At 36.7% G+C, this 24889-nt stretch overlaps 2 protein-coding genes across 2 annotated transcripts; both read right to left on the reverse strand.

The window, feature by feature from the left end:
- Window positions 1-8268: 8268 nt before the first annotated feature.
- Window positions 8269-14455, reverse strand: LOC123541154 (perlucin-like protein). Its single transcript, XM_053525858.1, has 4 exons — window positions 14324-14455; window positions 10805-10895; window positions 8692-8899; window positions 8269-8373 (listed from the first exon to the last, which is right to left on the reverse strand). Exons 1-4 carry the CDS (start codon window positions 14453-14455, stop codon window positions 8349-8351), a joined length of 456 nt encoding a protein of 151 aa, XP_053381833.1. The 3' UTR covers window positions 8269-8348.
- A 4145-nt stretch (window positions 14456-18600) lies between these two features.
- On the reverse strand, window positions 18601-24042 carry LOC123541331 (perlucin-like protein). Its single transcript, XM_045326754.2, has 5 exons — window positions 23903-24042; window positions 22270-22355; window positions 21811-21901; window positions 19635-19863; window positions 18601-18725 (listed from the first exon to the last, which is right to left on the reverse strand). Exons 1-5 carry the CDS (start codon window positions 23955-23957, stop codon window positions 18701-18703), a joined length of 486 nt encoding a protein of 161 aa, XP_045182689.2. The 5' UTR covers window positions 23958-24042; the 3' UTR covers window positions 18601-18700.
- Between the last annotated feature and the right edge of the window lie 847 nt (window positions 24043-24889).

Consider the following 24889-nt stretch of genomic DNA (forward strand, 5'->3'; position numbering starts at 1 on the left):
CAAGATTGTTTATATATTTGAAAAAGTCTTTACAGTAAAAACAGACTTAATAGAACTGTTAACTCTGAATGGAATTTTATACGTAGAATTGTCGGTTTGTGTCGGTGCTTGGTTCATGAATGTGGTTGTACTCAAATAAAATTATCTTTTCTTCATTTTTTGGAAAAGTTCTGGCACGGTGACTTGTGGTTACATTTAATTTTTAATATTAGAGTAAGTACTTTTTTTCGTGCATTTCATTATACACAGCTTAATGTTGTGTGATTCATGGATTCAATGACAAAAGCACTTGTTATAAGGGCTGCCACCTTACAAATATACAAGAGAACGAGATTATCAAAGCCGCCTTTGAAAATACGAATAATTAATTTGACAATCGTAAGAAATAATTAATTTGAATAAATTAGTATTTGTGCTTTTGATTTACAATGGTCGGCTTCAATTTGATGGCAATCTTGAACACGAATTTTGGTGCCCGAAAATGATTTTATTCGTTATTCTTAATTTGGGATACATACGTTACCATCAGCATATTTCTGATCAGATGGTAACCAAGACTGGCATATAATTTGCAGTTTGCTTCAGTCCAACTTGGTTCTGATTTTTGAATACTAATTTCCAACTGGTCATGCACTTACCCTATCCTTTAAAGCGGGTATGGTACATAACATAATGATCGCTCATATTGATACAGTAGATATATGTAACTTTTTTAAACAAAATATCAGTAGACAAAATTTAGGAAATGTCTTCAACCCAACTTGAAATGTATATAATGCCTATCATTCATTAAGATATTTCATTTTCAGATATTAACTTCAAACGTAAAAAAAACATTACGGAAATAATTATATTAATCAATCATGCATGTAGAGCTACATTCACATTCAAACAGTCGTTAGAGAAAAAAAAAGTTTACAGAATATTAAAACATATTTTAAACTGAGATAATGACGGTGAAAAATCCAGACATTAAGAAAATGGGTACCAAAGGTTGAAATCAAATCAAACAAATTCAGCTATTATTTTGCTTGGTTTCATTCTATGCTTCTAAAGGAACTTTTTATTTAACTATACATACCGTACTTTAAGTTCGTACTATTTCAAACCTAAAGCACTGTACCGTTAAAACTGTATATTTACATAAACTATTAAATGAAATTTGGGTCTAGCATACCGTTAACATAAAAAATATTTATTGTACTCTCGTTATAGATAATCAATAATCAATAGGTTAAATGGTATCACATATTTTAAAATGGTACAAATTGTATAAAAGTATACGAGTAGGTTGTTAACCCAATAGATACCCATCGACGGCAACAAAGGAGTGGTCTTAACGTTTACAAAAATATTGTCTAATTACAGAAAGAATGGATGAGGGGGAATTTACGCGTGTCCAAAATCTCGATACACAAAACAACTTGGATATATGTTTGAATTCTATTTTTGAAAACCAGTTAAGGTTTCAAACTGACAACAAGAATGCAAGATTTATTCAAACTGCTATTGAAACATTAGTTGAAAAGCTTGTTAAAGCTATAGATATCCACGCCGTTGAGGAAAAAGACAAGTTAATAGCTGAATTTTTGCGTAAACATGAGGAGTATGTTTTTGTATGTCATGGTACTGTGAAAGGAATAAACATCTTAAGAGCAGGCAGTTTTTACGAGGGTACAAAAAACGTTTTCCCAGATGAATTTGATTTCATATATGTTATCTGTACACTTGAAGTGACGGAAAACTTTGAAGAAGAATTTAACTGGCTGAAACATTATTTTACACTTAACGATATCCATGAGACAATTAAAGACATTCTGACTCGGCTGGTAGAAACGGACAATTTTAAAATCTATGATGAAAAGAATTCCAGAGGAAATGTTATTTCTTTTGATGGATACAGTAGGACTCAGGGACCTGCTTCAAAACTAATGTTTCGATACGAAATCAATGATTTTGTACGGACGGACGAGAAGCCAATATTTGTTGATATCGTTCCAGCTTTCAAAATAATTGATAAATGTCTTGAAGAAAAAGTGACGGTGGTTTGCAACGTAGAAGGTTTTGCTAAAGAAATTGTCAAAACAGGAAGTTATCTTATTACAAACGAAGTGTCGTTTACTGGCACAGAAGTTCATTTTATGAGAAAAAGATTATCACCGACTCACAAAAAGGCTTACAGAATATTAAAATATATTTTCAATGGAGATAATGACGGGGAGAAATTAAGAAAATGGGTTCCAAAAGCTGGAATTTCATCATACATGATTAAAGTTGCTGCTATACATCATCATTTTATTTGTCGCTTTGGAAATATGTTTGATTCAAAGCCTGCAAAACCAGCACAATGTGTTTTAACTATTCTTGAAGACATTCTACAATTTTGTATTGACTATGAAAATAAAGATGACACAATGCTGAAAAAATTCCATGGTGGGGAATTTGAAATGCAGCGCGACAATGTTGAGCAGACAATTAAATATATTGAAAAGATGATAACGAAGTTACAGTTACTGCAGAACAATGTTATCAAGACCAAAGACATCAAACCTATATCAAAATCAATTCTTGATTACATACAAATGCAGACGTCAACTGGACAAATATCGGCTAACAGTTCTAGAAGACATAGTGTTTCTAGTTTATCTTCTAGTGACCTGTCTATGAGTGTAAGTGATTTTAGAAGAATAGGAATAAGATACGCTGATCAGTCTGTCGATGAAATGGGAATCCCTGTTAATACACATGCAATTAATCCATTTAACAGACATATAAACCGAGGAAGGCAATATACCAAACGTAATAATTCATTGTCCAAAGAAAGTGTTGGAAGTACCGAAACAATCTTTCCTAACGTTGTAGAAAAGTCTAAAAATAGAAAAGTATGGTGTTGCTCACTGATGTAACAAAGCCTTTGTGGGTGTGCGAGTTTAGATAATGTGTGCTACCGGGAGAAACATCATCTTGAAATAAGCATTTTGACCTGATGTAACGTAGAACGTGCGAGAAAACTGGATCCTACGTTGTTAGGCAGACTGGTTAATGATTTCCTGCAGAATTAATCTTAAATGTTGTGCAATTATCAGGTATAATTCCGTGACTGGCCGTCAATGTGTTATCTTTCAGCAAAGGCTTTAGGTTGTGAAATGAAGTTTGGAAAGCAATTTCAGAATGTAGCATTGCCATTGCTCAGTAACCATATTTAAGCGCCAATCAACAAATCAAACGACCGTTTGTTGATACTCGATTGGTAAAAGAGAGGAAAAGAGATGTATCACAAGGCTTTTCAAATAGATGCGTATGCTTGGTATTTCATATACTTCACGTCCCGGTCAAAGGAAAGGGCTGATCCTAAAGGTAGTTCGGTTAATCTAGATCTCGACTCGTTATCTACACTAGGAACGGGACCTTTAAGCTGTGGTGTTTTAGGTTTGCGAGTTACCTAAACTTGATTCCAGCATATTTAACAAAAACATAAACATTTCCATTCACTTTGCATGAAAATAAACGCATGATTTGATGTTGGCGAGCTAAAATGGGGACCATGTATGGATGACTACCCAAAATTAGTTATGCGGAATTACATGCTTCCAAAACTATGAATTATTCAACACCTAGGAAAAAGCGGAAAAAGAGTAATAGTTTTTACTAGACTCGTGTTAAACTTTAATTGAAATGACCATTAAACACTTAATAAACCATTTCCACGTTTGTCTTACTTCATAATCATTTTACAAAACAAGAGGGACATGATCGATGGTCTTGTATCGCTCACCTGATCTAGATTTCATTAAAACAAACATTCTGGTCTTGTTCTTTGTAAATCAGGCAGTACATTAAGTCTTTTTTTCATCTGTCATAGATACATAGTTTATTCTAGCTGACCGAGTTTCGAACTTCAGCAAGATTGCACAAACAGTTTGACAAAATGTCAGAACGATCAGGTATAAAATGTGGTTTCTAGTATGTAAACAAAATTTTCAGTAAAGTGATCTAGTTTTCAATCCAGTTTGACCCAATATTAAACTTATCCTAGACTTTGTAACGATCACCATTGTCTCAAAAGTTCATGAGCAGCGGGCAGAAAGTATGGCTTCATGTAAACAATATTTATTTGGCTTTGGGTTTCGGCTCCAAGCCATTATATTGTTTTCGGTTAGTTTGCATCCCAGAATGTAGGTTAGCGTAATAGGAGAAGCCGAGAAACAAAGTGTAGAGAGAAATATTAAGACTCCTATATTGTTCAACGCCACCTCTTTCAGTCCAATGGATGGTTCGCTTTCAACCAGACATCATATTTGTTTTTCCCCTGCGAAACGTAATGTCTAGAATAGCAGAATGGATGTCTTAAATATATAACCTGCTTAGTTCCCAGTATAACTGTACGCCGTATTAGTTAAACGAAAAACAGAAACTTCCCGTTTACCATCCGCCTTTTAAATTCATTAATCAGTCAGTGCTCGGAGTAAGCTATTGTGATCACCTACAGTCCGTCGTACGTCCGTCCGTCCATACACACTTTTGGTCAAATGATGTTTTAAAGGCCACCAGAGCAAAAACAGAAAAAAACTCTTGAAATGACTTTTCATACCCTGTTTGATGGATCTTCATCAAACTGTAGCATCATTATAACGTCCCCTTTCAATTTTGTTCGAATCATGGCACTTGGCCCCCTTTTGAGGCCACTAGAGCTGAAATAGGAATACCTTTAAACAACTTCACGTCTAGTTAGATCTCCATCAAACTTGACATGTAGCATCATTATAAAGTCCTCTCCTTATAAATATAAATGGGGCCACTAAGCTATAGTCGCTTTTAACGACCTCTTCGCGTGAACCGCTTGATAGACCTTCATAAAACTTGATCTACAATAACATTGTAAGGTCTTCTCCCAAATTAAATCAAATAGGGTATCTTGGCACCTAAAAAGGGGGCACTAGAGCTAAAAGTAGAAATACCGTTAAACAACGTATTTTCAAGAACCGTTTGGTGGATCTTCATCAAACTTAACCTCTAGAAACATTTTAAGGTCCTTGCCAAAGTTTGTTCAAATGGGGATACTTTGCCCTTCAGAAACAAACAGAAATATCTTTAAACAGCTTAGTCTCATGAACCGCTTGACGGATCTTTATCAGACTTGATCTGTAACATCATTGTAATGTCCTCTCTCAGTTTTGTTTAATAGGGGTGGGGAACTGCCTGCTGTTATGAACAGCAAGAGATAAAAATGGAATACCTTATCGGCCTCTTCTCATGAACTGCTTGATGGATCTTCATCAAACTTGATCTACAACATCGCTGTTAGGTCTTCTCCCAAATTTAATCAAATTGGATAACTTGGCCCCTAAAAGAGGTCACTAGAGCTAAAAGTAGAAATACCGTGAAATAAATTCCTAATCATAGACCGTTTGTTGGATCTTCATCAAACTTAACCTTTTTGCATCATTGTAATTAAAGTCCTTGCACTTTGCCCTTTAGGGGCAGCTAGTAAGAGCTACAATTAGAAATATCTTTAAATAAATTCATCTCATGAACCGCCTGATGGGTCTTTATCAGACTTGATCTGTAACATCATTGTAAGGTCCTGTCTCAAATTTGTTCAATGGGGGCAGAGGGAACTGGCAGTCTCTAGATCTAAAACTAGAAACATATTTTAATAACTTTTTTCATGAACCGCTTGGTGGATATTCATTAAATTTGCCCTGAAATATCATTATAATGTCTATTCCAATATTGTACAAAATGGCTGCTTGGTCCTTTTAAGGCCAACTAGAGCAGAAAATAGAAATTCCTTTAAAACAACTTCTTATTATGAACTTTTTAATGAAACTCCATCAGTCTTGATCTGTAGCTTCCTCGTATGCTCCGCTCCATATTTATTCAAATGGGCACTTGGTTATTTTATGGGGCCGCTAGAGCTAAAAATAGAAATAACTTAAAACAATTTCTTCTCGTAAAATGCTTGATGGGTCTTCATCAAATTTGGTCTGTACGTCATTGTAAGGGTCTATCCCAAATATATGCAAATTGGGGCACCCAGCACTTTTAGGGGGCCCCCAGAGCTAAATCTAAAAATAGTTCTAAACAATTTCTTCTTGTGGGTTGCTTGATACATCAACATCAGACTTGGTCAGTAGCATCATTATAAGGTCATCTCCTAATTTTGTGCAAATGAAGGTTCATGACCTGTTTTACAGTCCACTGGAGGTAAAAACAGAACCATTATATAGATATATAGATCTTCCAAAAAAACTCTCGGGCTACTCGAATTGTGCGTGCGTGCGTGCGTGCGAGTGTGTGTGTTCGTTTTCCAAACAATTTTAAGTACTGTTTGATCTGTATATTATCTGTCATACTTATTCAATAATCAACTTCCACTGACGGTGGAACTTCCAACACCTGGATCATATCATGTTTTTTTTTCAAAGTTGCACACTGTCTAGGTTGCTTAAACTCTGACACTCGGGTAAGCGGTCTAAAGACACCATGACCCTGAGGTTTACTTTTCGCCAGTTAGATTCCACTGTTCGTTGTAATAAAGTTTAGCGCTTCCTAATAGTGTTCGATGACTTGTTCTATCAACATGAATATTAAAACAGACGACACTAAAAAAAAAGTGATTTGCCCCTTTATCAAAAGTAGAGAAGAGTAAAACTAGTGATTGCTTATCACACACAAAAAAAGTATGACTCCCATCACTCATGTTGTAAACTACCACACAGTAAGGGCAATAACTTCAGGGAAATTCGCTCAATCGTAACATTCTAACAAGTGACATAGGAGAAATAGCACAATTCAAAGAATTTGATAAATTAAGGGACATGACTCCACTGCAAATCATTTAATCAGAACACGACGATTATACGCACACCTACCTACTCTTCACACTAATCACTCTTGAGGTTTGGTGGAATTCAGTCTAATTGTATACAGCAAGTAGTGTAAACACTGTTTAAAAGTATGACAAATCAACGGCCATATTTCCGCTTAAAATCACTCAACTGGGACATGCTGATGACATGTATTAAATATTCAGCTATCACTTCAGTATTTTTTATGGACAACATTTTAGCTCACCTGCTCAGGTGAGCTGTTGTGATCGCTCACCGTCCGAAGGAAAGTGCAAGGTACAGAAGAAAGTCCAATTCCAGAAGCATACCTGGTTCTTTAGCATATACCAGGTACATACATCAATCATACACGGAACTCATATCCCAATTATAACAATTTATGCTGGAGGGGCGGCGGGTCGAACTCACATAAGCTGGTTTCGTCGTCAAACAGTGTTATCTCTGGGTCACTGCTACCGCTCCAGAAAGTGTCGCTCACCAAACGTCCTAAATAGTTACTGCCAAATTATGTGTAGAATTTCGGTGCATTAATCAGGTCGGATATCCGGGCACTTCAGCGAATCGCGTTGCGTGGCAATAAGCGGAGGTGAAAGTAAACGCCAATTTGTAATTGGAAAGCGTTGCATGTTTCACTACTGTGTGTCGTTTTAGTTTGCTTAGAGTAATATTTTGGGCAATATAAATATGTCAGTAATTTGTAATGTTGCAGGATATTCCAGTAATCACTTCAGAGAAAGAAACCTAACGTTTGTTAGGTTTCAGACGTGATATTCAACAAAGACCGTCGGTCAGAGAATGCCAATTTAGGAGAATACGGAAATGAACGAAGACTGCTAAATATCATTGCGAATCCATTTACTACTCCGAAATGCTAGCTGGCAAAATCCGTACGATAATGTATTTTCATTTCCTGTTTCTAGTTTCTGTATTCTAAATTCCTTTTTTCAAAATAACCGGAAGTTGCTAGAATCGCTTACGGAGATTACGTAAACGAACGGAAAGTGCCGATTGTCATTACGGGTCCTCTACCTTACAGTGTTAGCTTTTGCTAGCTAGCCTTGTGCTATCTTGGATCACAGTTTTCTTGTTCGCAAGTGTGTATTTGTTGGGTTTAACGTCGCACCGACACAGGTATAGGTCATATGGCGACTTTGTAATCATCATGATGGTGGAGGAAGACCTCCAGCTAGGTGCCCCTCCGTGCATTATTTCATCACGGACGTGAACCTGGGTAGAACCACCGACCTTCCGTAAGCCAGCTGGATGGCTTCCTCACATGATGAATTCAATGCCACGAGTGAGGCTCGAACCCACATCGGTGAGGGGCAAGTGATTTGAAGTGATTTGAACCTTAACCACTCGGTCTCGGAGGCCACCGAAAGTGTGTATATTCAACACGAAACATTTTCAACGAAAATCTAAGTTTGCCCATTTATTTCGAAATTTTATACAGTAAACACTTTCTCAGTATATTCATTACCCAACATCTTTGCCTCTTTAGCCGACGATGGAAACATCCTCACTAGAACAATAAAAATACAGAACACATAGAATAACTTATCTGGACTAAGATTACTTTTTTCAAACTAAATAAAATACAAAGCATTATAAAAAAAAACTTCATTCTCGTAAGACTTAATGATTTGAAAAAAAATATATGTGTCTTATTCGGAAATAAGTTGGATACAGACTTGTTTATATGCAACTATTTCTATTATCTTTCAAATAAAATTATATTTATTTAATAATAATAAGTCCCATTCTACACTATTTTACAGATGCAACTTTTATATAGGAGAATTACTTTACATATTTATTATAGACCGGGAAAATATCTCACTCTGATTTTTCACATATATAGAACTGTGAGATGTCACATCTCTCGTCATTCCAGCCAGGTATAACTCTCAGGTCTAAGCAGTTTTCATTATGGGCCCTACTGTTGGGTTCGCCAACTTTCCAGTTTGTGTAACTGAAGTCCTCGTTAGTGTTAATCCATTGCCATTCGCCTTCATTCATCAGGTCGTTGCCACCAACCCAGTGATTTACTGATGGGTATACAAGGTATGAACAGCAATATTTAGGTATTTAATTTAAAGTTTCTATTATTTTGGGCAAGATATTATTACTCGGCTTAAATAAAACCTTGTAAACAAAATCATAATCATACTTACCGGATATAACCTCGGAAATTTCCACCGTTCATACGATTTAATATCTTGATTATACATTTTAAGTGTTTAACTGACATTCAGTATATTAACCTTTTTAATGCGTAGACATGTACCTATTCGGGGACAAGGAACACTGTGTCTTTATTGTACAGTTTATACCACAGTTTAAACTTCGACAAATATATTTTATAGATGCCTTAGTTCATTTTAACTTCAAGACGACCTAAAGCATGTTTTATTATTAAGAAAATTCAGTTATGCCCAAAAGCTCGTGTATAAACAATTTTTAACAAGCAAATATACGGTGGTATATTTAGGACATGCATTTATTTTTTCAGACTAAATTATCTCGTGCGCAGGACATCTTGTCTCGAGCGCGCGACATCTTATCTCGTGCGCTCGACATATTATCTCCTTCGCACGACATCTTATCTCGAGTGCACGGCATCTTATCCCGAGCGCTCGACATTTTATCTCGAACGCTTGACATCCTATCTCGAGCGCACGACATTTCATCTCGTGCGCACGACATCCTAATTCGAGCGCACGACATCTTATCTCGAGCGCACGACATCTTATCTCATGTTCACGACATCTTATCTAGAGCACTCGACATCTTGTCTAAAATATCAGGGCCGTTTGTGTGTAATTAGGTCATCAGTAAATACATACTGACAAGTAGATAATTAGGTTTATTATAAAGATGTGTTTTAAACTTCCCACAAGTACAAGTCTGTCACATTATTTGGGAGATCAGTGCACATAATTGTTCATCCTGTCTTAAAAAACGAACATACTTAATAATGAATAGCAACGAATCGCAGTTCGATTGATAGTATCAATTTGCACATTGTCAAAAAAGTTATAAAATTGCATTCATGCATGAATTAAGGGGAAACGGGGAAATTCTTTGATATATGGGCGGGCCTACATACTTAATCTTTATTTTGTCAAGGACTTTTTATTCCTTGTCGTCATCACTGAATTTTCGCTGGTTTTCTTTTTATCAATTTGTGTTTTTATATTACTACCCTGCAAACCCGTGAAATGGTTATATGTATAAACTAAACAAAAGCAAAAACGGTGGCAGTCGTATGTTTTTACTGATGATCTGAATACACACAAAGGGCCTTAATATAAGATGTCTCGCTCCCTTACTAAGATGTCGTGCACTCGAGATAAGATGTCGAGCGCTCGAAATAAGCTGTCGTGCGAACGAGATAAGATGTCGTGCGAACGAGATAAGATGTCGAGCGCACAAGATAAGATGTCGTGCACACGAGATAACTTAGTCTTAAAAAAATAAATGCATGTCCTAAATATACCACCGTACAAATATCCCAACTTGTTGAAATTCTTTCTGATTTTGCTTTTAGTTTTTAAGGCAGAACTTATCGTCTTTTTTGTTTTTAAAAATGCTCACTATAACAGTGTATACATTAATATTATAAAAGACTAATATTTTTTACCAAATAAAAAGGCTGTAATTGAAAAAAATAACAAACCAAAGTTTGCTTCGAATGAAAATTTATTGCTAATCTGCACTTTCCTTACTAGTTATCTGTACATTCATTAAAGGTAATCTGTACATTCGTAACGAGTAATCTGTACTTTCATTTCAAGTAATCTGCACTTTCATTTCAAGTAATCCGATTAGATCACCTTTCAGATTGTCACTCAACGTAACCCACTTAAAATCTGTAGTTGCCACGTGAACGTTAAAATAAGATGTGACGTTAATGCAACGTGATTAAACTGGTGTTCATTACGCATATTTACCTTTCAGTCTTTGGACTTCATTCTGTAGAAATACGTCTTCCTTTTGTGAAGTTATATCGGCTAAAGTTCCACCAAATGTCTTACAAACTTCCTACAAATAATCAAAGGAAAACGTAATCCAAAGCGATATTTGCTCGCTATTTTGGTACATAAGGAATTTCAAAATTAATTTAGATTCTCCTTGACACCTAACCTAACATCCAAACGAAAACAACAAAACGCTCTAAGTGACTTTGAAAAGGTTTTGAAGTTTGTCAAAATCCCGGTTTTGACAAGATATACTAGTAGCTGATTAGAAAGGACGAAACATTAATATATATATGATGCTTTCCGAAAGTATGTAAATTAAAATGTTTTCTTTTAATGAATAAAATATTATATACTAGTAATTATTGTATGCTCTATGTGGAAGTCATGGTTTCGACAATGGTAAAACAAATGTATTTTTTATATTTTTTGTATAATTATAATGGGCTTAATACAAGTAATAATAGTTAAACGCCTACTGACCTACAAACCAACAAAATCCAATATCTTTCTTGCATGTAAGAACTCTATGTAACAACTACTGACCTTCTACAAACCGACAAAATCCAATATCTTTCTCTCATGAAAGAACTCTATGTAACAACTACTGACCTTCTACAAACCAACAAAATCCAATATTTTTCTTGCATGTAAGAACTCTATGTACCAACTACTGACCATCTGCAAACCAAAAAGATCCAATATCTTTCTTGCATGTAAGAACTCTATGTAACAACTACTGACCTTCTGCAAACCAAAAAGATCCAATATCTTTCTTGCATGTAAGAACTCTATGTAACAACTACTGACCTACAAACCAACAAAATCCAATATCTTTCTTGCATGTAAGAACTCTATGTAACAACTACTGACCATCTGCAAACCAAAAAGATCCAATATCTTTCTTGCATGTAAGAACTCTATGTAACAACTACTGACCTACAAACCAACAAAATCCAATATCTTTCTTGCATGTAAGAACTCTATGTAACAACTACTGACCTTCTGCAAACCAAAAAGATCCAATATCTTTCTTGCATGTAAGAACTCTATGTAACAACTACTGACCTACAAACCAACAAAATCCAATATCTTTCTCTCATGAAAGATTTCTATGTAACACCTACTGACCCTCTGCAAACCAACAAAATCCAATATCTTTCTCTCCTGAAAGAACTCTATGTAACAACTACTGACCATCTACAAACCAACAAAATCCAATATCTTTCTGTCATAAAAGAACTCTATGTAACACCTACTGACCTTCTGCAAACCAACAAAATTCATTATCTTTGTCTCATGAAAGAACTCTATGTAACAAGTACTGACCTTCTACAAACCAACAAAATACAATACCTTCTCTCATGAAAGAACTTTATGTAAAAAGTACTGACCTTCTGCAAACCAACAAAACACAATATCTTTCTAGCATGAAAAAACTCTATGTAACAAGTACTGACCTTCTGCAAACCAACAAAATACAATATCTCTCTCTCATGAAAGAACTCTATGTAACAACTACCGACTTACTGCAAACCAACAAAATACAATATCTTTCTCTCATGAAAGAACTCTAAGTAACAACTACCGACCTTCTGCAAACCAACAAAATAAAATATCTTTCTCTCATGAAAGAACTCTATGTAACAACTACTGACTGTCTTCAAACCAACAAAATCCAATATTTTTCTCTCATGAAAGCACTCTATGTAACAACTACTGACGTTCTGCAAACCAACAAAGTCCAGTATCTTTCTGGCATGAAAAAACTCTATGTAACAACTACTGACATGCAAACAAACAAAATCCAGTATCTTTCTTGCATGAAAGAACTCTATGTAACAACTACTGACTGTCTTCAAACCAAGAAAATCCAATATTTTTCTCTCATAAAATACCTCTATGTAACAACAACTGACCTTCTACAAACCAAGAAAATAAAATGTCTTTCTGGCATGAAAGAATTTTATGTTACAACTACTGACCTTCTACAAACCAACACAATCCAATATCTTTCTGGCATGAAAGAACTCTATGTAACAACTACTGACGTTCAGCAAACGAACAAAATACCGTATCTTTCTGGTATGAAAGAACTCTATGTAACAACTACTGACCTTCCGCAAACAAACAAAATCCAGTATCTTTCTGGCATGAAAGAACTCTATGTAACAACTACCGACCTACTGCAAACGAACAAAGCCCAGTATATTTCTCTCATGAAAGAACTCTATGTAACAACTACTGACCTTCTGCAAACAAACAAAATCCAGTATCTTTCTGGCATGAAAGAACTCTATGTAACAACTACTGACCTTCTGCAAACAAACAAAATCCAGTATCTTTCTGGCATGAAAGAACTCTATGTAACAACTACCGACCTACTGCAAACGAACAAAGCCCAGTACCTTTCTCTCATGAAAGAATTCTATGTAACAACTACTGACCTTCTGCAAACCAACAAAATCCAATATCTTTCTCTCATGAAAGAACTCTATGTAACAACTACTGACCTTCAGCAAACGAACAAAATACAGTATCTTTCTGGCATGAAAGAACTCTGTGTAACAACTACTGACCTTCAGCAAACGAACAAAATACAGTATCTTTCTGGCATGAAAGAACTCTATGTAACAACTACCGACCTACTGCAAACGAACAAAGCCTAGTATCTTTCTCTCATGAAAGAACTCTATGTAACAACTACCGACCTACTGCAAACCAACAAAGTCCAGTATCTTTCTCTCATGAAAGAACTCTATGAAACAACTACTGGCCTTCTGCAAACGAACAAAATCCAGTATCTTTCTGGCATGAAAGAACTCTTATGTAACAACTACCGACCTACTGCAAACGAACAAAGCCCAGTATCTTTCTCTCATGAAAGAACTCTATGTAACAACTACTGACCTTCTGCAAACCAACAAAATCCATTATCTTTCTCTCACGACAGAACTCTATGTAACACCTACTGACCTTCTGCAAACGACGAAATACAGTATCTTTCTGGCATGAAATAACTCTGTGTAACAACTACCAACCTACTGCAAACCAACAAAGTCCAGTATCTTTCTCTCATGAAAGAACTCTATGTAACAACTACTGACCTTTTGCAAACCAAGAAAATAAAATGTCTTTCTGGCATGAAAGAACTCTATGTAACAACTACTGACCTACAAACCAACAAAATCCAATATCTTTCTTGCATGTAAGAACTCTATGTAACAAGTACAGACCTTCTGCAAACCAACAAAACACAATATATTTCTAGCATGAAAGAACTCTATGTAACAACTACTGACCTCCTTCAAACCAACAAAATCCAATATTTTTCTCACATTTAAGACCTTTATGTAACAACTACCGACCTGCACGAACCAACAAAATTAAGTATTACGATTGACGAGACCAGCACCCGATTTGAAAGTCCCAACACGGCGACGTACATAAGACCTTGGTGTAAAACTCTTGTTGAGCAGTAAAACTTCTCACCTGAGCCAGCATCCACGGTTCTGTATCATGGCTGAAATGGTAACAGCTGTCTTCATGTCTCATCCAACCAGATGGACATTGTGCTGCAGCTGAAAGTAACACAATGTGGAAAGTAATTGCTAGCCAGACCATCTGTCTTCATGCATCTCTTTTGCATACAGAACTTAAAATATCCAGTTGATGGTACGATGTTAGTAATTCTCCGGACATGATTCCAGGTTGCACTCTAATTTAGTCCATATCAGAATATAGTGTTTCCCGCCTAAAAACCGTCATTTTCATGCCAGATATGTATTTTATTGATGCTTGAGTGTACAGGGGAGTGTCTGCAGATGACTTTGAGCTACGTCATCAGTTGATTAATAGACATAAAAAGCCATTACATCCAAAAAATTGATACCATATCTTCTCACGCCGCGACTACTATAAACTCCAGGCATCGATCCTGAGATCTCTATTGACCCCGAGCAACGATATCTCTTTAAGCCCCTTACATCAATCTCGCTACCTGTTGGCCCTGAGCATCGATCTCTCGGCCTATGTTGGCCCTGGGCATCGATCTCGCGACCTGTTGGCCCTGAGCATCGATCTTCCGGCTACTCTTGGTCCCAGGCATCGATCTCTCGGTCTTTATTGGCCGCGGGCATCAGTCTCACTACCGCTTGGTCCCAGGCATCGATCTCTCGGCGGCCTCTGTTGGCCCCGGGCATAGGTCTACCGGTCTCTTGGCCCTGAGGATAACTCTTTCGGCCTCTGTTAGCCCCGAGCATCGATCTCGCGACCTCTATGCGCTTTGCATCGGTCTCTTGACATCATGGCGCTTTTGCACCGATCTTTCGGCCTCTGTTGACCGCGGGCATCGATCTCGCGACCTCTAGTGCTTTGCATCTTGGTGCTTTGCATTGATCTCTTAGCCTCTATTGGCCTTGGGTTTTATCTTGCGAGCCATTTTGTAGTCTCGTCCGTCAGTGGTTAACACACCAATAGAATACAATTATGTATATTTCATTCATTTTTTTAAGTTTTTCCCCAATAGGTTTCCTGAAAAACAGAAAAAGATGAAAGAACAAAGACCACGCTTCGACACCTACCTTGCCAAACATATAACATGAGAACCAGTGCGAATGGTAACTGCGTCTCCATAATTAATTTCAACTCGATCGTTTCATGAAGAACTCACCTTAATATTCCTTTCTGACCTACATGTTTCCCTATATGATAAAGACCAGTTGGTGCATATTGAACTTTAAATGTCCACGGCCAATAAAAAAATGAGATAATGAGATAATACAAGTCTAGTCAAGTTTAGACATTGCACTTATAAAGTGAATGTTTAGATAAAGCTGTCAACAAAAGTTCTTTCAATTCAAAATTCTAAAACGTTTTTGGTTATGTAGTTCCAAACATATCTAGCAAGCCTATTCAAATTGCACCTCAAATAATTATAAATATTTTGGAGCGCCCACTTCGAGCGCGGGAGGTCGTTGGTTCGCGCACTGGCGGCGTCATATCAAAGACGTGAAAATGGTTCTTGTAGCTTCCCCGCTTGGCTTTCAGCTTCGAGAACATGTAAGGCCGGTGTTAGTATAATGTGACTGGTTAGGTCACCGGGGGTCATCATGTCACGTGTCAACGGCTTGATATTCTTTTGAGGCAGCACTATAATGTATGGCATTGTGCTAACTGTAACAAATGACTGTGAATCAATGCAGACCTGGAGCGCCTATATAAATTACAGACTCCGGTATATACCGGATTCAAGCATTTTGAACGAAAAGTATCTTAAATGTATATGTTTTGTAACCATGGTAATACTAACCATACCCTTTATTCAGTATATTATACATATTTTACACTAAATGCGTGCGGACATGCAATAATTAGCGTATTTTTGCCGTGCTCTCCAATTGATAATCACTTCCGGACATGCGCAGAAGACCGCTCCAGCTCTGCAATGAGCAACATCGTTAACATATAGACAACGCCCGAACAAAACGTTGAAATAGATGTCAAGTTTGAACACACGCACATTTCTCATGAATTTTCAGAGTTTCATTTTGAGACTGTGCATGCAGGTTTTTCTTGCAAAGTATATTTATGTTATAATTTCTGCCAGTGCATTGAAAACACCAGCGCTCACAACAATGTATATTGTATTTGATTTCTGTTATCAAAACAGTGTATATATATCAGTTTAGATTTATATTAAATAATTGCATTAATGGTGAAACAAGCTCTTCTAACTTAGAGCTATTTTTGATGACAGACAGTTAGTTATATCTATGCGTGTCTCAAAAACCTTGGTTTAATACACTTACGGTATATTAAGTGTTCAGTGACATTAAAGAACTACTGGCGGATCCCCGCTGGTCAGATGATCCAAAGAGCGGACGCAGTGGTCCAGTGGTAACACTGTCTGACTACGAAACCAGGGGTCGGGAGTTCGAAGCCCCACTAAAAATTACTAACATTAAGATAAGAGTCCCGTGTATAAGTGATTTTACATCTGGCACGCTAAAGAACCAGGGAAGCTTCTGGAATTGAGCGTCTTCTTTTATCTTGCACTATTCTTCCACTGATATTAATAACAGTCTTCTGGAGGAGTCACGGGTGGCAACTAAGAATAAGCTTACGTACAACAACTAAGGTGATCCAACAAATGTTCGAAGTTCAGTCAGTTGACTCATTTCACGGTTGTGTATCGGTCGAATTCGGCTAGGTTCGATCTCATCATTTAATAGCAATTTATTGTCTCATGTGTCTGAGAAGTGTTATGTTATATTCATTTAACCGTTTTCTGTAGTGGCTTTTTTAGGACATTTCACCATGTCGCGTTGGAACGCACGTGGCTTATGTAACACATTTCATTGTTTCGTCCTGACACAAGCACAAATGCGCCATAACATTTTGGAAGTTTCGTTGTGGCGTCTTGGTGCACATGCCCAGTGCGACACAATGAAACACTGAATGCAAGAAAACGAAACATTTTATTTTAACAGATTTTTGTTGCGATGACAAACACATTTTTTTCACTCTGGCGCGCACGCCAACGTGCCAACACGACTTTTTATGGCGCACGCACCAATACGAAGCAATTTTTTTTTGTTCTGTTGCGTACACACATTAAAACCACATGCATGCCAACGCGACATAACGAAAGGTCCCAAATCAGCCACCATAGTTTTAATTGATGGTACTAGATAATCAAGCTTCTTTTGATTTTAACATACACATCTTCAAAAACACGACATTTGGTAAACCTGATAAATTAAACTGTGTATTGGCCTCCAACTTCGGTTCTGAGCGCAACCTCTGCATTTTTCCTTTCACTTTTCATGACAAAAATGCTAACTGGGAGATGAAATCCTAACCCGAACCCTTTTTACAATCTTCCAAAAATTCGGTATTCTCCTTTCTTCAAAAATCTTTATTATAATAGGGGCTAGCGTCAGTATTTTGCTTGAATCAACCCTAATTAATGCCGCAATGTCCATTTATGGAAATTGTTACAAAACGACACCTTTTTTTCATTTAGTTCCGGTTATTCAAAGCGCCACGTCATCATTGACTCTCGAACACATTTTTATGATTATTGAAAATCTTGAAATACAATTTTATGTTTTATTGACATTGTAATGCAAACAACTGTAGTATAGGAAGAAAGTGCAGAGTGATATTAAGGTATAGGTCCATGTTTTGGAGAAAAAAGTTCGAAAGTCATCAAATCATAGAAAGAAAGCATTGTTTAACATGAAAATTTAACAGCGTATAAAATATCTATATTATTCTACAAAACCATTGTCAATTTACTCATATATATATATTGAATTCCGGAAAGGGACTGCATGAAGGGGCCACACTTCTGGACAGTTCAGCGCCTTTAAAAACACACCATTTTTTAAAAGCTGTTACATGTCTTCGTTCTGATGCATTTGCAACATTGTGCGAGTGTTTAAACTTTACATAACTATGTAAAACATCGTTTTTGACAATTGTTTACATTTTTTCTTTACAAATGGCATTCTTATTTGAAGGGGGACAACTCATTTAGAATATTTTAAGTATCCGACTCTGTGGGAGAGAACAGTAAAGCATGTATTGGACAGATAAGTTGTGTGTAAAGATGCTGTTCATTTACTAAAAAAATCTCTTGTTTTGTGATATACTGCTAAACCTTAAATGAACTAACAAGTGTTCTACTTTTTTTCTGTTGGTGCTAAAGAGCGTCTCTAGTGGATGACTATTAATTCTTATTACAAATATGACAACTGATGGACAAAAATGCAGTTTTAATGACGTTTATCCTTTGTCCTTAACAATTATTCACGGACACACATTTCAAAAATTCTTTCCAATGGAATATTAAAGCTGTAAACATCATCCAATGATATCGACCTGATCCCTGCAACGAGAGTACCATATATTATTTAGTGAATGTAATCTCAGTGCAGTTTTCATAGGTGATTTGAACATCTGTCATACTATTATGAAAATGTTTTGTTTGTTTGTTACTTCTGTTTTGGATTAAGCGCCGTTTTCCAAAAGTATACCAGTTAGCTTAAGGCCGGCAGTCAACCTAACGTTGATTCTACCGTACCAGTTCTAACTTGTGCCCCAGAAGTAACTGAAAATTTGTACATGTATCAGAGGCGGAGGGTTAATGAATTCAGAACAATGTAAAATCGTTACGGTGAACAAACGCCTCTTCTGGTGGTCGAACTCACGACACCGTGATCCGTAGATCAGCGCTTTAATATGACGCTAAGCGGGCGGGCTATAGTAAAATTTATCATTCCTAGACGTTACTTGTTTCGTCTATTGTACGGAAACTTACTTTTATAGGAGGTCTTTTGGCCTTTTAATTTTGCAAAGAAAGGTAAAGGTCAAGATTTATACAAAAACTATCACTTCCTCCAAATGAAAAGAGGTAGGTGATAAATAAATCTGAGACATATATCAGCTGAACCATGAAAAAAACACATAGTGCTTTTACGACTAGCATGGGTCCAGACCAGCATGCGCACCCGCGCAGTCTGGTCAGGATCCATGCTGTTCGCTGACGGTTTTTCTAATTTCAATAGACTTTGAAAGCGAACAGCATGGATCCTGACCAGACGCAATTATGTTGGTGTTCTCATGGCGCGGCCCATATACATTGCAAATCCTTAAATACGGTAGTACATTTGATTCTCCACGAGATCAAACTGAACCTCCTTGAGACGTTGTTGAACAAACTGGACTAGCTGGACTTGCTATATATTATGAAGACCTACAACTCCGGACTAAATATATCAAAACTAATATTTCATACCCAGTTTTTTCACAGATGTACAGTTTAGATTTCTGGCACTGATCATCCCACCAGCCAATCGCCTGATGAGATCCCGTTCCAGTAATTCTGATATCAACACAGTTTTCACCGTTTCTATAATTATTTGGTTCCCCTGGCAACCAGTTTGTGTACATAAAGTCTTCCTTCGAATTCCACCACTGCCATTCGCCTTCGTTTGATAGGTCGTTTCCACCTAACCAGTAATTTCCTGAAAAACAGAACCCGACATCATGAACCTGCGTTTAAAAGTCCCAGCTATAAGTCAGAATTCGTGTCTCAAGTTACCTCCCCTGACGGTCCGGACCGTCCACAGACTGAAATGAAATGGAAGGGATAATAACGTTAAGAGCCGGACTACCCAGCATTATGAAATGTATTGAAAGAAACCGTATTGACACTGCATGGTATTAGATCATCATGTCCAAAGCGTTTGAATACCATTGAATACCATTGAACATCGTAGTTCAACAGGTGACTATGTATTTATTTCAAGTGTGTATTTCAGATGGTGTAATGATGTTAAGATTATGCAATCTTTTGTTAGCAATAGGTTTCATCAACAACAAAATTTCACTCTGCTTTTGCTTTTGTTAGGCTTAAAGTAACATCGACACAGCTGAGGTAATATATCCAGCTGAGCCCCCTGGTGCCCCTCCGAGCGTGGTTTCTGGTATGAACTGGTACCGGGGTAGTGCCACTGCTGGTCCTCAGTAAGCCACCTGGATGGCTTCCTCACATTCCACACCCCAAGCGCGGTTTCGAACTTTCATCGATGAGGCGGAAGTGATTCGGTGCCAGCGACCTTAACCATTCGGCCACGAAGACCTCTTAGTTCTACCTCTGTATTATACAATTATAAAACTTAAATTGAACTCATTATCAAAGCTAAAGGGAGTCAATGGCGCAGTGGTTAGCAGGTTGAACTACAACGCCAGCGGTCCGGGTTCGATTCCCGGTCGTGGCTGATATCCCGACTAGTGTTCAGTGCTGCGTGATTTACCTAATCTGGTACTGTTTCCAGCAGTATCGGCCTAGTTTAGATGCTGGGGAGGTAAATATGACGCCTGCCATGGGTTCGGCTTGAAATACGTTGTTCCATCCATTCCAAGTGGGGACTTTCGTCGACTTCCCACATTAAATAAGAAACTTTACCTCTTTATCTTCTTTATAATACACACTCCCAAGCACTCAATTAAAAATACTGAGTTTAGTGATAATTGATGACAAAAGGTATCAGCCTTTTTTACAATATACGTCTAAAAAAGCAGTTAAAATCAAAAACATGGAAATTGACAGAGGATACACTGCTAAAAATCGTAAGAACTAAAGTACGGTTAAAATAATTTTCAGCGGGTATTAACGTAAATGTATTAGTTGTGTTAAAAGTAAATTGTTTGTAATAAGTATGTTTTCTCTCATTACGTTCCGGAGAAGGTATTACGAAAGATATCCAGACCCTCGAGAAAGTGCTGCTGGAAAAAGTTGATTCTATGTTTTATAATGGCAATAACACGGATGACGTTTATACAAAAAAGTGTTCAACTAAGTATCATGTAACATGTAGTTGTCTTGCCTTCTTGGTTTTTACACAAAATACAAACAATTTAGATGAACATTTTATTGCCTTACCTTTCAGCCTTTTTATACAATATACTTCTAATATAGGTCAACATGTTAGTGCCTTACCTTTAAATAGCCTATTACACAAAATACGTCTGATTTGGGTGAACATGATAGTGTCATACCTTTAGCGCCTTATACAAAATACATTTACCGTTTAGGTGAACATGTTATTGTCTTATCTTTCAGCTTTTTTTACAATATACGTCTAATTCAGGTGAACATGTTATTGCCTTACGTTTCAGTCTTTTTTTTTAAAAAAAATACGTCTTATTTAGGTAAACATGTTATTGCCTTACATTTCAGCCTTTTTAACAAAATACGTCTTATTTAGGTAAACATGTTATTGCCTTACATTTCAGCCTTTTTTACAATATACGCCTACTTTAAGTGAACATGTTAGTGCCTTACCTTTAGACCTTTAGCCTTTTATACAAAATACGTCTGATTTAGCTGAACAGGTTATTGCCTTACCTTTTAAATGGCATTTTATACAAAATACGTCTAAATTTAGGTGAACATGCTGTTGCCTTACCTTTTAGTCTTTTAACTTCATTTGTAAGAAAAGTATTTTCCTTTTCTGTCTCGACCTCAGCAAGATTGCCTCCAAACCCTTGACAAATCATCTGAAATTGATAGTAGCATTATACCAGTTTAAAGTTAAATAATACAAGAATAGTTTATTCTGTCTGGAACTGATGTTTTCTTAATATACATTGTAAAGTGATATGTCTTTATGTTAGATTGTAAGTTTTAGAACTGAACTTAGCGAGATATATCGAATTGCAGCTGATTCATATATTGCAATACCAACAAATTGAAGAAAATGATCAAATCTAGGACACCGTCTTAAATCTTTTGGCGGATGACAGAGTTATTGAACGGTCAGGAAAAAAACTACAGGTACGGGTAGGGTACAGATATTAGGAACAGTGACGCTGTCTCTGCAGCCAGATTAACCACCCCAAATAAAACCAGTGAAAGCAGAACTAACCTGTGCATTTATCCATGGCTCTAGATCATGGCTGAAATGGTAGCAACTACTGTCGTGACTCATCCATCCTGATGGGCAATTCACAGCTGTAACGTAGAAATGATAAGCTAAACTATTTCTGTTCTCATTCCATTTGTTGACTGGTTGCACAAATATGTGTCGCATATTCAACATTCACATTTTATTTCTGATTGGAAAACCTACAATTTTTTGGTGGCATATTTCTGCCACGAGATACCTATCTCGATAAGACTCTAAACTTTCAAGGAAATATGTGCATTATACTGTAAACATCACAACAATAAATAATATCTTCTAGATATTTCTCTACTTCCTGTGCAAAGTTTCGCGTTAATGTAGGGATAACGCACGTTTTTTTTTGTGTTATAACATGTGAAGAATCCCGAGGGACTGGTTGGGGCCCGAGTCCGTTAGGGCGAGGGTACCAAAGTTTTCCGAGGGATTCTGAAAATGTTATAACACGGAAAGAACATGGGTTGACGCTATTCTTTCATAAAACCCGTAAAAAACGAATAAACGAATAAATTATCCCTCAACGTCATTAAATTTCTATGAAACGCGTGGGAATGTCTGCGTTGTTTTCAGGTTGTCGTCATTTCCTTTTGATATTGAGATAGCTGACAGTTATTAGCAAAAAATATCGAGATAATAATGTAAATTATCGCACTAATATTTCCAGGAAACTTTTAGGCTACCGAGATAATCTTTCGAGAAAAGGAAAACTTCATTTTATAGAGATAATATTTTTAAGTATTGCGATAGCTGCCAAGTTATCTCTTCATTGTTCTTTTTACTTTTAAAGCACTGAGCAACCTTTATATATATTTAGTGTTTCGGTATTAAAGCTTCTTGTCCCCAGTTTGGATAAACATTTTCAGCAAGTTTACTTCCACCTAATTTGGCATAGAATGCATATATGACACTGAAAAATGATAAAGTGGGTGAAAATAAAAGTTAGATATTGGTAAAAATGCTAGAAGGATGTAATTTTTCTGCATTATTTGAAAAGCGTTGCAACGGATAACTACCTTCTGCACAATATTTTTGGTTATTTTTAAAAATATCTTGCAAATATCTTATGTCAATAAGTTTGTACCACTTGTCACATTAAGAGTATTCCCTTTCTACGCATTTTTGAGAGAAATTTATTTTTCGCCAAAAATGTGTGGGCTAGTCCCTTTAATGTATGTTTTAAGACCAGGTAAATAAGACGGCGAAACATTCAGTAAAATCAGATGGAATGCTGGAAGAGTCCAAACCGCACTAACAGTTATACCACTTTCTTAAATGGAGCGTTGGACTACGGATCACGGGGTCGCGAGTTCGATCCTCGGGCGGGGTGTATGTTCTCCGTGACGATTTGATAAAAGACATTGTGTCTGAAATCATTCGTCCTCCACCTCTGATAATTCATGTGGGGAAGTTGGCAGTTACTTGCGGAGAACAGGTTTGTACTGGTACAGAATCTAGGAACACTGGTTAGGTTAACTGCCCGCCGTTACATGACTGAAATACTGTTGAAAAACGGCGTTAAACCCAAAACAAACAAAACAAAACTTTCTTAAATGACCACTTAGAACTGTGAAACAATTCGTGAAGAGAAAATGTTTACCTGCTGAAACACAAAGTAGACTGCAGAATATCTGCACAATAAAGCACAAATACATGACTAAAACTGTGTGTTAATATAGTATCATAAAATTCATAGATAAGAAAGGTTGTCTGTATTTGTATTCAGGTCAGTCTTAAATAGATATATGGATTTTGCCTTTAGATATATATATGGTGTATTTTATGGTGGCTCGTTTCCGCCATGCCATGCTGTTATGTCGGCACCCATGCCAGAATTAGAACACGACAGCATAGCTTGCGCCATATTTTGACCACGTTTTTTGCGCTAAATAGTCATTCAGCTTTGGGAACGATCGACGGTAAGTTGTGATTTTCTTTTCAAGATAAATCATGTTGAATGAGTATTTAGATAATTCAATGAATTAAACGGGCGTTAATAGAATGGCATCATCTGTACAGTAATTATTAAATAATTTTGCGGTACATTTAATGTTAATGTATTTAATCAAGCTTTTGATAAATTGATACATGTATATGAAATGATTGCATTATGCATTATATAGTTTTGGAATGATATAATGAGTTTTGAAGTATGAATTTGTTTTGAAGTGTAAAATAATAAATAATGCGGTTCCCACGGCTCATACCAAACGAGAGCTGTCACTATTGGCGACAAATGCCAACCCCTCATCCCGAAGCGTGCCCAAGAATGCTACCGTTGTCTGCGTAAAATATGCCAGAATAGTTTAGGTATGAATTATTTTGTGACATTGACCTTGACTTGAGAGACGCGGATCATAAGTGCGACGCATCTTCTTAACATTTGTGCCAAATTATTTTCAAATCCATTGATAAATGGCAGAGTCATGGACCAGACAAAAAACAGACCATGTTAACCTTTGACTTCTAAGTGTGACCTTGACCTTGGAGCTAGGGATCTTGGTCTTGAGCATTACATGTCATCTTATTATAGGGAACATTTATTCCAAGTGATATCGATGGCAGAGTTATTGACCGGACAAGAAAC

Source organism: Mercenaria mercenaria, chromosome 16 (assembly GCF_021730395.1).
Source record: "Mercenaria mercenaria strain notata chromosome 16, MADL_Memer_1, whole genome shotgun sequence".
Taxonomy (NCBI): Eukaryota; Metazoa; Mollusca; class Bivalvia; order Venerida; family Veneridae; genus Mercenaria; species Mercenaria mercenaria.